The 15,166-nt window shown below is 41.3% G+C and overlaps 1 protein-coding gene across 2 annotated transcripts in view; it reads right to left on the reverse strand.

Annotated features, from left to right (window-relative positions):
- HPSE2 (heparanase 2 (inactive)) overlaps window positions 1-15,166 on the reverse strand; it is a 698,714-nt gene that overhangs the window by 125,075 nt on the left and 558,473 nt on the right. For both annotated transcript variants that reach the window (XM_058543725.1, XM_058543726.1), the window contains 2 exons: window positions 14,878-14,984; window positions 9,300-9,414 (listed from right to left, as the gene is read on the reverse strand). In XM_058543725.1, coding sequence (XP_058399708.1) covers window positions 9,300-9,414; window positions 14,878-14,984 — 222 coding nt within the window. The remainder of the gene's footprint in view (window positions 1-9,299; window positions 9,415-14,877; window positions 14,985-15,166) is intronic.

Consider the following 15,166-nt stretch of genomic DNA (forward strand, 5'->3'; position numbering starts at 1 on the left):
AAGGATAGGCTATGAGCAGAGCATTATGGGGGATATAAAGATAGGAGAAATGGCTTCTGTTTTTAAGGAGTTTACAGTCAGAGAGAGGAAATTAGATGTATCCAAACAACTCGAATAACCAAAGAAAGTGACAACGGCTATAACAGGGCTACAAGAGCCTTGAGAAAAGAGAAATTACTCCCTGAATGGTTTAAAAGTGAAATAGTGCTTTTTAGTTTTATTTTAAAAGGTTTTATTAATGTAAGTTCAGCTGGGAGGTCTGTCTGAAGATACTGGTATGAAAATCTTGAAGATGAATCAGAAAACATCAGAGCTGCAGAGGACCTCAGATGGTTGAGTTCAATACCCACATTTGAGATGGACCCAGAGCAGCCAGTGCCCCAGGATGAATGAGATGGTGGCAGAACCTGGAATCAGATCGGAAACTCCCGGTCTTCCTTCTATCCTAAAGCACTCCTTCCTTCCTGCTGTCTCAGCACGGCAGTGCCCTGGGGACAAAGTGCTTTATCAGGATCATGTATTCTTTGGGTAGCTAACACATTACAAGTGTCCACTAATGACATCTTGTTGCACAAGCCATCTCCAGTTCTCTCTTCTAGCTCCTCCCCTCCAGCCAGTAGTAAGATCTTCTACTCAGAGGTTTGGCTCTGGAGAGACTGAGTGAACAAGACAGACATAACATACGTCATTTATTAGCTCTCTCTCCAAAGTTCTATGTTTCGTCACCCCAAACAAATTGTAAACGTGGAGAGAAGGAATCCGACTTTATTTTTTATGTCTCAGATCAACTAAAACAGTGCTTTGCTTTAATATACATCACAACACCCTAGCATGAGGACATTAAAAAAAAATTATTACTGAAATTTTGTTGTTGTTGTTGTTACTGCTATCCAACTGATTCTGACTCAGAGCAGAACTCTGCCCAGTCATTTTGCACCATCTTCTCACCTTCCACGATATGACAACCAACAGACAGGTGGTGTGGTTCCCTGGCTGGGAAGCTAACCTGGGGCGCAGCGGTGAGAGCGGGAATCTTAACCACTAGACCACCAGGGCTGGCTGAAAGCCCCCTTGGTGACTATAGTGTACATAGGCTTGAGAATCACTGCTCTAATGAAGAAAGGCTATAAGAATTTTGACATCAAGATGAGGGCAGTGACTTCCGGAGTAGAAGGCAGGTCTGCTCAAGTCAAGTTTAGAAAGAGTCAAAATGATATGTTCCATTCAATCCTTTCAATGCTTAACACCAATTCAGAGATGAAATAAACAGAGATTGATAATAGGTGAAAGTGAGTAAGGTACCTAATGACTGATAAATTTTAAAAAATTTATAAATAATGTAGTGCATTTAAATAAGAACTAAAAACAGAATTTATGTGTATTTGTTCTATTTCTACTTTAAAAGACCTCTGCTTTTATTTAAACAGACAACAATAAAAACATAACTGAGTTAGAAAAAACAATGTATTATCTTTGGCTCTCACGGTCACTTCTATCAGAGGCCTATTTGTTGGTTCCTACATGTTACAACCGGACATCGTTGTGCCCTTAGTGTTCGCAAATATAATGTTTAAGATGAAATAATCTTAAGTGTATCATATTGTGGCACTTGCAGAAGATATTTCCAACCTACCAAAGGGCATTCTATTTTTTCTCTCCCTTCTTTCTTTTTTCTTCCTCCCTCCCTCCCTCCCTTCCTCTCTTTCTTGTCAGATTATTTTATTTATTTATTTTTTTGTGTGAGGGAGATCAGCCCTGAGCTAACATCCATGCTGATCCTCCTCTTTTTGCTGAGGTAGACCGGCTCTGAGCTAACATCTATTGCCAATCCTCCTCCTTTTTTTCCCCAAAGCCCCAGTAGATAGTTGTATGTCATAGTTGCACATCCTTCTAGTTGCTGTATGTGGGACGTGGCCTCAGCATGGCCCGAGAAGCGGTGCATCGGTGCGCGCCCGGGATCCAAACCCAGGCCACCAGTAGCGGAACGCACGCACTTAACCGCTAAGCCATCGGGCCGGCCTAGATTATTTTTAGATAATTTTCTAGTGTTTTAGGTGAATTGATGAGATTAGGTGAGGTGCACCTTTTCTCATTTTCAGAGTTCGCCTTGCTCCTCCATCATCTGAAGGTTGCTTCGAGGATGGGACACTGTGCTCCTAAGCTCAAATTCAGTGAGGCGGTAATTGCTTCTTCTCCCTAATTTATTTAGGTTCCTGCACAATTTGCTGTAGCTGAAATCCCTCAGTATTGCAATCTGGGAACAATATAAATGGTTGACGGCAAAGTGAGATTTTCAATTGTTGCTTCTCAGTGATTCACATGTGTTGTCATTAGTACTTTGATGTGACATATCATGGTTTCCAGGGCTTATTGGGCCATTTATAAATACCAAATGAAGGTGTTAGAGCTAGTATTGCAGCGTGGTTACTTCCTTAATTGCCTTCTCTGAGAAGGGCTGGCAGCATCTTCTCTGGAGGAAAATAAAATGTAATTTCTAGTTTGTCTTTAACTTTAACCATTTGCAGTCAATTCCTCTCAAGTGCTGGAATCACAAATTTCCTTTTTGTGTTCTTCTAATTTTCTAGTAATTTAATTTTTACAAAAAAAATCTACTTTTCATACTTTAGTTATCGTTACTTAAATTGATTTCCAAATATCCGAGAAATATTCAAATGTATATTATCTCATCACAGTTATGTTCAAGTTATTAATGATAATTATTATTGTGACTTACAAAATTTTACATTTTACAAAGTGACTTTATAAATAATAATAGCAGCTAACATTTACTGAGTACTTACTATGTGGTAAAAGATACATATGCATTGGCTCATTCAACAATGCTCTGAGACAGACACTTATTATTGTCTCCATTTTATGAGGGAAATTGATGTTTGGTAATCTGTCCAGGGATACAGACTAGTAAATTGTAGGAGCTGGGCTTGAAACTCAGGTCAGTCTGATTCCAAAGCCAATACTTTTAAGCACGACGTTCAGATACTCCCCACTCCCAACCCTAGCACAGTTAGCCCGATTTTATAAAGCAGGAAATGAAGACTCAAGCAACCCAAACATTGCAGTGCTGCACTTTGGGGCTACATCTTCTGATTTCAGGTGCAGAGCTCTTTCTACTTCCCCAGACAGCTTCCATCAGAGTGAGCTGTTACAACTGCTAGAGTGTGTCACTGACATCCCATACACACCACTCAGGTTGATAAATAAGCAAAGAATGAAGCCTGGTAGTAAAAAATCAGAGGGGCTTCTATTGAAAGCATAACAAGCAAGAGAGCTGCCTGCCTAGTCAGATGGTGCAGGCGCAGACTCTGATCTGAGACACAGGGTTTAGAGACACAGAGAAGGAAAGAAGCAAGTCATGCCCATCGGGCATGCAGCCCAGGCACTTCGGCCACTGACATGGAGCCAGCCTGAGTCCCAGCGATTGATCCTGCAGCCGATGCCCGTCTCTCAGCAGCTGCAGGTTCCCACAAAGGAAGGCTGTGCATGGAGAAGTCTTTGTCAGGGCCTCTAATGAGAGGATTGGGTTTCACATCACAGCTACCCCTAAACAGGTACACTCTGCTTCTTTGATCTTCCTGATGGCTCCCACGGGAAAGAAAAGAAAGAGAAAGGAAGCTACACCAAGAAACTGGTCACAGGCTGGTTTGGCTAGGTTTTGGACCTCCCTTGCCCCGCCACTTCCAGATCTGCAGCTTTGAAATTCTTTAATTTTCACACACCCGGTGTGGCCACCAGATAGCAATGGGAAAAGCTTGCCTAAGTAATTTTTCATAATCCATCCACCATGACTCTCTGGAAAATTAATGCCTTTGTACCTTTGCACATGCTATTGCCTTGGTTTGGAAGATCCCCCTCAGGCCCCAAACTCTTCTTCCCATGGCTAACTTGCCCTTCTTTTTCAAGATCCAGCTCAGGCAATGTCTCTTCCAGAAAGCCTTCCTTGATGCCCCATGCCCGCCTCCCCCAGGCTGGCATCTGTTCCTCTTCTGTCCTGTTGAGGCACTTGTGCCATAGTCCCTGCTGACTCATCTGTCTCCCATCCACACTGTAACCTCCTTGAGGGCAAGACAGTGTCTCCAGTGTCTAGCACAGTATCTGGTATGTAGCATGAGTGTAATAAGTGTTTATGAATAAATGAATTATGAATGATAAATGAATTAGGCTGGGATAATATTTGCTTAACTATTTAAAGCACTTAGTTCTTTCAAAACACTCTATTTTTTAAAAAATAGCCGTTATTTTTTTTCAGATTATAAAAGCAATAATGCTGATTATAGCAATTTTACATACAAAAAATCCACAAAGAAGAAAATAAAAACTACCTGTAATCCTACCACCCAAACAAAACCACTTTTAACATTTACATGTAATTTTCTATGTGTATGTGTACATACAAAATCAGAATCCTACTGTCATACCTAATTTTCTCAAGGATTGTAATAATAAATTTTGGAGGTAGATAGAGGAGAAATTTATTCCAATTTAAGTGATAAGAAAACTGGAACTCAAAGATACACATCTAATTAATGGCAGAACTAGGACTGGAACCCACAAATCTTGTCCTAGTCCCAGGTTCCTGCTGTTCCCATGAAGCCTCCTAATTAGGTGGTGTTCTTCTTGCAAGAAGAAATTGTACATCAATCCAGCATCAATGTGACATGGGTTTGTAATTAGACGTTCTTCTCAGGAAAGTGACAGATTTAAGCTGATCCTGTGTCTATATCACGGCTGTGCAGTACATAAGGGGCACTGTCTAACATTTCAAAGGGAAACAAGGATGGAGCACCTAGGATCTCAACCCTGTGATTGGCTAACCAATGGAGCTAGGCAGCCACCATAAAGAGTCAGAATTTCTTTCCAAGAGCCAAATGACATTTGAACAGTGGTGGCTTGGCTCAGAGCACGTTGCTATGGGAACCACGTTGCTATGGGAAGTATAGCAACCACATTGCTATAGTTCAATCCCATCATAGACTAGTGAGTTGTACTCCAGCCCATGACCACTGACTGTATTCCAGAATAATGTACACATCAGGTGTTCAATAAGTGTGCATTGGGCTGAACTGAATGTTTATTATTATTCAGCAGGGACAGTCGGCAAAAGAGAATGTGACAGCAAATATAAATATCCCCACCACTATGCCCAACATAGAAAAAGTAATCGAATGTGAACTAGTTTTCTATTTTATTCTAATAGAGGACTAAATTGTAATCATCCAAACACAAACACACACCAGATTGTTAGCTCTTTAGATAAAGAAACTATATCTTATTTATCTGCATGTCCCCAGAATACCTAGCACAGAGACAGACACATTTGAAGTGTCAATGTTTTTTGAATTGAATTATATTTGCTGGCTGGCGTGGGAGTTAAGAAGATGTTGACTAGTAATTCACCATTCCTTTCCCTGAAAGCTCTGTAAATCAAGCTCTTAAAAAAAGCAGCAAGCTAAATTCCAAAACCCTCTCTTAGGAGAAATGCCCACGGCTGGTGGGGTCTGGACTATGTCCACTGAATGTGCAGATCTCTTCTGCACAAACATTGCTTACTCCCAGGGGAGCCCATGACTGGCTGACTGGCTGTGGAGACTCACCCGTTCCCTCTTTCCCAATGGCAGGGGGGTCAGGGGAAACGGGTGGGAGTCGAGTGATGAAGCACTGCTGAACTAAATGTTCTCCTCTTCCCAGGAGAAGGAAAATCTCACAATAGGAGGAGTGTTGGCACTTTTCTAGAGGAACAACAGTAAAGCACATGGGATGTAGCTGAAAATGATCTTTTCTGAAGACAAGTTTCTTTTTTAAAGGGCCACCCTCATATTCTTTCTTACCTTAGATTGGAATGGTGCTATTGGAATGGACTTGTCAGAGCTGGGCCAGAATCCTACAAACTGAAATCAAAGTTGACTGGGTGGGTGGAGAGGTAATATGGGATCTAGGGTGAGGAGCCATTAGGCCAAGATCCTCACTTTTTCTGAATTTATCCTAGAGCAATAACAAAAACAAACAGTATTTGCTAATAAGAACCTTTCGTGAAATGGTACTGAGCTAGGTTTGAAGGAGTTGGAATGGAAAATACTGATTTTTCTGGGAGGCAACCAAAACACAATTCACTAATCCCCTAAGCTCTTAACAAACTCTCTTGAAGATTTAATCACAATGTAAAATCCACAAGTTTTTATTGGCAGTGTTTGGTTATCAGCTGCACAGCTCTCTGAAGTGGCAACCAATACGATTCCCAGATCTGTCTCCATTACACATTCCAGGGGCCTACTGGCAAGGGCTGTCAGATTGGTCCAGCCAATTGGATCAATTGGATTTCCCTGGTCCAGCGTAGTAAATTCTTTCCAGGGGAGATTTAGGACACACTCTCCCAGCTGCCAAGTTCTCTGCTTATAAGGTGAAGAATTTACTAGTGCAAAGAAAGATAAAAAGAAAGCCTGCTACCTTTTTAAGTGCTTTTACATACAGTTTCTTTATTAGAGTTTGGTGTTTTCAGAAATACAGCTGCCCAGCTCATTTGAGCCTTTGTGCAAAATTAATGGGACTTATTTTAGCTTCCTATGAACTTCTGTGAGCTCTGCTGCCACCACGTATCAACCGAGGTCTCTTGTGCCACGCTTTCAAAGGAAGTCACCTGCAACAACTCTTATTTGGGGAGAACATAGCCATGAGGACTTGCATCTTTAACCTACACACTGCCAGCAAAGGTACACAGAGAGTTGTTATGGAATCCAGGTTTGTCCAACTCTGGAAATCAAGCCTGTCTAGTCACCCAAAGACCAGCTTTTTGTAGCCGAGATTTTCTTCTCTCTGGTTCCTTAAGATGCCCGTTTCCATCTCCAGAACTTATTCTAAGGCAAATATTGGCCACAGACATCAAAGAGAGTACTGCAAGAAATAGTGTGGCATAGTGAGGACAAAATAGGATTTAGAGCCGAAAAACTCTTGAGAGTTCCAGCTCTTACTACTTGTCTGACCTTGGATAAGTCACATAATAACTTCATAGGACCTTAGCTTCTCTTCAGCAAAATAAGTGTAAATGGTCATACTTATCTCACCAGACTCTCTTCAGAGCAATTATGACAAAGTACAATTATCTGGTTTATACATCCATTTATTTCCCATTTCTCAAGGTGTGTCACTAGATTATAGGCTCCAAGAGCTCAGGGTCCTTGTCTTTTTGGGTCCTCACAGTGGCCCATCGCCAGGAATAGCCATCAGCACATAGGACATGATGAAAAGGGGTGAATGGGATTGGAATGAGTGAGGGAAGGAATTAAGGAAAGAAGGAAAAAAGGAAAGAAGGGAGGACAGAGGGAAGGGAGGACAAAGTGTCCGGAGCATTATTGAGATACTGTATATGAAAGTGGTCTGTAAATTATTAAGTATTATCCACATTATCAAAACAATTATAACTAACATTTGATGCATTAATTATACCGGGGTGACCTTTTAAAAATGTAAGTTAGATCAGGTCACTTCCCTGCATAAAACCCTCTACTGGCTTTTCATACTACATACAATAAAAGTTAAACTCTTTTAGCTTAAGAAGCGCTATGCGATCTGACCCCTGACAGCCTTGTATCCAGCCCGTCTCCCCTTTCCTGGTCAGGTCCCCATCACTCCGGTGTTCTTGTGTTTTCTCAAACATGCCAGGTCTATTCCTGCTTTGGAGGCTTTGTGCTAGCCCCTTCCCCATGTGAAAGCTCTTCTGCAAAATCCACATGGCTGGCTCCTTCTTGTCATTGCACTCTTGGCTTAAATGTCACCTTCTCAGAAGACTTCCTTGTATGTGAGTTCTAAAGGAGCCCTCACTGACTCCCTGTTACAGCACCCCGTTATTTATTCATTTATCTAGTATTAGTCTCCTCCCTACTGCCTGATGGTCAATGAGTATTTTTGTGTCACATTATATTTATTTAATGCTTACATTTCATAAATACTTTTCTAATTATTATTTTGTTTTATCTCCACAAGTTTATAAGCTCAAAACAAACAATCAACCAAATAAAAACCCCTATGGTTCCAAACTGAAAACTCCCTGTCCACCATATGCCAGCCCCCCACACACTTGAAAGAGGTCTCCTGGCCCTGTGAATAAAAGCAAGTGTGCCAGTCAGTTTTAATATTTGTGATTTAATTAGAGTCATGTATACTTAATCAGTGATGCAATAATTACTTAGTACTCTAAGCTAGAGGGATTCTTTTGAGACATAGAAATGGTGCTGTTGAGCGCCAGGCTATTCTGTTCTGGGCTTGGAGGCCTCCTGGCTCAAGGCTGGGTGACAGGATAGGGGGTGGAAACAGGCAGAGGCAGCAACACTCAGTGGTTCCATTTGGGCTTGTCTACTGTGGACCCTAGGGCAGCAGTAATTCCATAGGAAGAGTGCCGGACCAGGGCACTGGGACAGTTTGAGGGATGCCCCACACGCCCCTTTTCCCCACCCCGGGCTATCAGTCCCTCTGTTACACGAGGTGGAACAGGATCATCTTGAAGGGAATCCCAGCTCTGACAACCTATGAGTTAATGAGAGGAGTCTGATCTTTTATCATGACCGAGAAGTCTGTGAAAAGGATAACCCATGCAATACTTCTGATAAGTACAGCTTTTCTAGGCTAAGTGGGCTTTCTTTGATTGGTTAATAAAGTCACTGGACAAACCCAGATCTCTGCTTTTGCCATTCTTCTTTAGCCTTTGCCTTCCTTTGCTTGCTGAGAGAAGTTGGTGCTCTGGGCAAATCCCCTTGTTGTCACACGGGGATCAACATGTAACTATAAGCATACTTCAGCCACTCCACAAGAGATGGGTTCCTACTATATTTGATCTTGGCCAACATTCTCCCATCTGCTTTCAACATGTTCTATCTGATGTTAACTAATATCTCCTATTAGCATTAAAAGAAAACAATCTGGAAAAATTCACTCTCAAGCAGAGTTCAAACAGGCCACAAATAGATGTGGAATCTTAAATGCACAAGGTTTGTTAAAATAATAGTAGTAAATAAATATATAAATGTATATATATGTATACGCATACATGCATATGTGTATATGTAGGGGTGTGTGTGTGTGTGTGTGTGTGTGTGTGTGTGTGTGTATGTGTAGTGAAGCCGAAAAACTGTGAAATGGGTCAAGAAAACAAAGAAAAGAATGCTTCTGTCCAATTTATGAAATTAACTGGTAATAGAAGAACGAGAAAAATTCTCCCAGTGTAGAACAAGGCACAATCAAAAGAACTGACTGACACGGAAAAGGAGTTGGGAATCTTTTCTTACACTTACTGGTAATGGGTTGAAATTCTGGTCCACGAGGTGATTATATCCATGATCAAAAAATGAGTGCCGTATCACAACATCAATGCCTTGATTGGCCAGCATTCCTAGAGTGTTCAACCATCTAAAAAGCAGGGGGAAAAGCTACATCAATACATTTTTTAAATGGCATAGAACAAGCTCTATAGAGATTGGCTAAGGCATGCACATACACACCAACCCTCCATCACCAAATTTACCTACTACTTTAAAGGAGATTATTTTAAGCATTGAATACACAGCTGGAAGAGATTTTAGAGATGATCAAATCCAACTTCTTCATTTTACAGGAAAAGAAACAGAGGTCCAGGGGAGTCAAGTGAGCTGCCCTTGGTCATAAAATAGCTTGTTGCTGATGACTTATCTCTTATTCCTGTTATACTAACAAATAAAATGAACATTCTAGCCACTTGTAAGCCTAATTATCATCCTTGGCCACAGGACACACAATCACAGGAGCACACACACTATACTTTCCACCATTCAAACTCCCCTGCTTGCACCTATCACTGTACATGTACTTTCCATGTGACTCTAAGCCACATACTCCTTTGACCTATGCAAGAGAGGTCAGTCATTTGCATCTCTCATATATCACTGTCAGCAGTCGATGCAATAATAATTTTCCTTGGCACTATAACTAAATATACCGGGATTCAAGTATGCTACCATCACACATGTCACAATGGAGGACCTGCATTGCTCACACACTTATCACATACTCCACTACGCCCAACACCCAATTTCCGGGGCATGCTATCCTTCAAAAATTACTGCCCTCTTGGTTCTTCCAACACCCACTGCTAACTCTGTCTTCATTATTTACACATTCAATTCATTCATTCATTCATGAATTCATTTACTTTTCTCTCTCTCTTTGTATTCCTACTTCTTAAATTTAGGGAAACTTCTAACTGTAGTAATATATACATAAGAAATGTGATTGAGAGCTTCTGTTTTCTCAGTATAAAAGATAAGGCATTTCACAGTCTTTCCTGAGCATGTGTCTGGCTCCGTCTGTCACCTCTTCTCCTCTCTTCTCTCACCCCAAACTCCAATCCCCAGGCTCTAAAGCACATAAAACTACTTTTGGCTGCCCCAATACACCATGCTTTCACATACTTACCTGAATCTTGACACATGTTTTAATTGCTGCGTAGAATTCCCTTCCTCTCTTTCTCTAACCCACCTCATCTGGCAAATTTCTTCCCACCTGTTAAACTCCAAGTCAAGTGTCATCTCCTTTTAAACTCTGCTGCCTCAGCCAACAGTGGTACCTTCCTCCTCCGTGCTTCCCCAGAACTCGTGTATATGTCCTCTGCCAGCCCACTAAATGAGAATTACTTACTTAATTCTCCAAGGTCTCCTAGTTGGTTATGAGCTCATCAAGAACAGACACAATGTTTTAGCTTTGTACCCAAAACACCCATCACAGTTCACTCAGTACTCTTTGATACGTTGAAACTGATCTGGATAAAATCAGATTCTAGGAACTTTGAGAATTACCATTAAGCATACTATGGACAAATTATGCATAGTTATGATTTGCCAAATCTGAAACCATATGGAGCTCCAAGCCAGTGACTTGTAGAATTAAGTTTTTTCCTTACTGGAATAAAGAGCATTGCTAATTTTTATACTATGAATGAATATGATTAATATTTTCAAATCTTTTTCACACTGGCAATTATATTTTATTCTCATAAAAACTAAGAAATATTTACTGATAATTAGAGTTAGAAAAACAAGACAAACCAAAGCAAAACACAAAAATGAAAGTTTTAAATCAAAAAGAAAATCTGACAATAATAGAGCCTTGTGTGTCGTTGTTGTTCATATTGGGACGTTGTGACCCAGGGAATTGAAATTACTTTTGGAATATCACCTGGCTAAGCTTCTTATGTTTATTATTTTTGTTAATTTAGCAACCCTGTGAAATCAGGATAACAGGGTTAGCTTTTCCTTTAGCCACTGAGACACAGGATAAAATGTCCTGGAGAAGAACCATAACATGAATTCTGGGCTGATGCCTCCTAAATCAGTGCTCTTCCCACTGAAATAGCACAAATACAACAGGGTCTATGTCTAACAAGCATTTATCTATAAAAACAAGTAAGTCTTATTCACCCTTCTATCCCTATGCTTGTTGAACAAATGAAGAAAAAAATGATTACTAAGCACATAATCACATAAATGTGAGTCCCTACATCTAGCAGTATCTGGATATCAACACAAGCCCGTATTTTGGTACTTTTATATGTGAAAAGATCCCATTTGTTCATTCATTCATTATTCATTCAACAATTTTAATTAATCAGCTGTAAATGCCGGGCCTTGTTCTCAGCATTGAGGATAGATACAAAAATGCTTATGAGACCATGTAAGTCATTTGTAAAACACTGAGTATGTAAATACCTGTTTATACACATTTATATGAACAGTATCAAATTCCTACTTTTGACCTCTACAGAGCCTAGCACAGTGACCTGCAAAGAATATATACTCAGCAAATAAATGTTAATTAGTAAATCTCAGGGGTTTTTTTGCTAGTATATGGGGAGTTTTTGAAGGACCTCTAAAGTGAGAGGAAAGAATATGCATCCTCCTCTCCAAACCCGTATCCTATATGCACAACCAGGGTCTGGAGCATTCAAAAATGACTATGGTCAGAACCTCTGCTTCCCTGTGGCTTTTCAGAGTGGAATGGTTAGTCTTGAAGTTATCTTCATCTTCCTCCTATAATAATAAGCCCTCTGAGAGGGGGAAATAAATGGTGTTCCAAGTCTCTCTTTTATGTTCAAGTAGAGAAAACTGGCAAGATGACTGGTATATCCCACCTAAGATGCTACTGCAGCCATTACTTTCCATTCCACAAAAATTTATTGAATGTCTACTACATGGCAACACTACTAGGTACTGGAGACACAGTAGTATGCCAAGGGTGGATCTGTAGTGAATCAAAGAATCTCAAAGCCCTGATTAGGAAAACTACCCTTGAATACCTGGCAGCAGAGAATTCTGATTTGTGTATGTATGTGTCCTAGTAAGGTCATAGTTATGCCATTTGTTGAAAAAAAAGCTGATAAATGGGGGCCAGCCCGGTGGCGCAAGCGGTTAAGTGCACGCGCTCCGCTGCGGCGGCCCGGGGTTCACTGGTTCGGATCCCGGGCGCGCACCGACGCACTGCTTGGCAAGCCATGCTGTGGCGGCGTCCCATATAAAGTGGAGGAAGATGGGCACAGATGTTAGCCCAGGGCCGTCTTCCTCAGCAAAAAAAAAAAAAAAAAAAAAAAGAGGAGGATTGGCGGATGTTAGCACAGGGCTGATCTCCTCACAAAAAAAAAAAAAAAACTGATAAATGCCTTCTTTCCAATTTCTTGCTAATCTTATGGAGCTTCCTAGGATGCTTTACTCTTTTTTTCCAGGAAGTAATTTATGCCCCTTGGACAAATGGACTCAAAGGGCACATTGCTGGGTACTGCCAGTGGAGTTGAGAGCAAATGGGTGATAGGTAAGAGAGAAGACCAGGAGCAGAATGAGCTAGTTTTCATTTGATCTGTGTCAACCAAGAATTGGATATCTGAACTACAACCAAAATCTAAATAACTATGTTAATCTGTGTTCCCAAAGTGACTCCAGAGATCTATGGACATTTGGCTGATGCTCATGAAAAGGCAGGTCTCTCTCCAGCTCCCTCCATGAAAGTCTGTGGTATTTCTCAATTCACATCATTCCCTAAAGGGAAGAATGCTCATGAAAACACTCAGTACAACTGGGCTGCTTGCTGGGCCCTGCAGCAGAGTCCTTCTGTGATGGCTGAGAAAAAGCCATTCCTCTGCTGATTCCAAGGGGCCCCGGCAGTACTGATTGCCACTGGTTTCTCATCCTTGCTCCCAGAGCTCACAGTGAGGAGTCTATTTTTGAAAAAAGGTTCTCAGCAACACTGTATCAAACGCTGATTCACTCCATTTCATTCATTAGACCCATGCTCATTGAACAATTGCTCTATGCCACTGAATGTTAGGAGGACACAGGGATGGAAGACCTAAGGTATCATCATATATTACATTGACTCGTTATCTTCATCTGCATTTGCCAGGATTCCATCTGCAAACACAATCTACTTGACCGGCCTGATTTGTTCTTCACAAATATATTGAAAAAGCTGCCTTAATGAAGGGAAACTACAACTGTATAATTAGGAACAGCTGTTAGACTGAAACACGTAGCTGAGGGCAGAGCTGTAGTTCTTAGGAGGACGTTGCTCAGCCAAAAAGCCAGGGCCATAGGACTAGACTGGACCAGGAACAAGTCACTTGGTTAGTCCAGGGTCCTGAGGGGTTTGTTCCTGCCACCTGACGCTGGCAGGCCACTCAGAGGCCCTTATGTTTCTGGCTTAAGTAGTTCTCCAGAAGACTTCAGTAGCCTCAATCCATTTACCCATGTCTTGCCACTTCAAACCCTTGTGTATACTATTCCCAAAGCCAATGTTTTAAAACACAGGTCAGATAGTGTCTCTCTTCTCCTTCAAAATCTTCAATGGCTTGCTACTGAGGACAGAAAGGCCTCATTTTTTCTGCCTGGTTTTCAAGGCCTTCCATGATTTGGTGGTAAACTAGTCTCAGCCCTCACTACATCCCTGCAGATGCCAAGGCTTTCATCACACCAATCATTTCTCCCACCCTGTGCCTTTGCCCTTAATGTTCCTTCAGCCTAGAACACTCCCCTCTACCATCACCACCATCCTCTCCCTATAGAAATTAGAGGAATCTTTCTATGTCCTACTCAAATGCTACTTCCTCCATGAAGCCCTTCCTGATTCTCTCAGTCAGAGAAATTCTTGATTCCTTTGCATGTCTACCACTTTCCTTTTGTGGACAGACCATGTGAAGCAGAAAGAGACATGGTCTAATGTAGCGGCAAAGAGGCTGGACCCAGGAGCAGATTGCCTGGGCTTGAGTCTGAGCTCTCACATCTATCTCACTGGGTGGTTATAAAATAATGATATCTACCTCACTGGTTGTTAAATTATTAAACATATATGAAGCACTTCAGAAAGTACTTGGCACACGGTAAGCACTATATAGTTAAAATTATTATTATTAAGGCACTTATCTCCTACAGCTTTACTTATGTCCTTTCTCCATTCCTTTAATCACCAGTCTCTGGAGGGCTAAAACCTTGTCTTCCTCTTACCTATCTCCCAGGACTCTGGTGAAAATTAGATGAGAAAATGTATGTTGTCTGTACTGCACTTTGTACTGTAGACATTAAATAAAGGTCTTACCACTATTATGATTACTACTTCTACTACTACTACTACTGCTGTTACTACCATCTTTGCTCTGATGACTGTGCCTGACATCTTAGTATCTAGAGCAGTCGCTAATCACTGTTGGTGGTTAAACACATTCACAAGGAATGGACAAAGAACTTTCAATGGGAAATGAACCATCCTCCCTTCAATGGGCAGAATAAGGAGCAGTGCCACAGTCTGCGATCCTTCCTCCCTCAAATCCCTGAGAGTGAAATTACAAGTCTTACTCACAAGAATCCTGCAGCATAGGAATCTGACAGATTGTTTGTGCCTCCAGCTGAGGTGGTCACCACGCCTTCAAGCCAAATCTTCTTTCCTGGGGTGTATGTATTAACTACCTGTCACACAACAAAAGCAGAAGGGGATAATGAGATTTTTAAAAGTTGCTCCCAAATGGGAAGGAACACACATTTCCTTAAGGAAGTTCCCAATCTCCTGCTCCCAGGTGGTCATGATCTGTGCTTTTTTCATGATGATTCTCCCTATACAGTGAGCTGGCACACTCATACACAAAAGCATT

The sequence above is a fragment of the Diceros bicornis genome, chromosome 6 (assembly GCF_020826845.1).
Source record: "Diceros bicornis minor isolate mBicDic1 chromosome 6, mDicBic1.mat.cur, whole genome shotgun sequence".
Taxonomy (NCBI): Eukaryota; Metazoa; Chordata; class Mammalia; order Perissodactyla; family Rhinocerotidae; genus Diceros; species Diceros bicornis.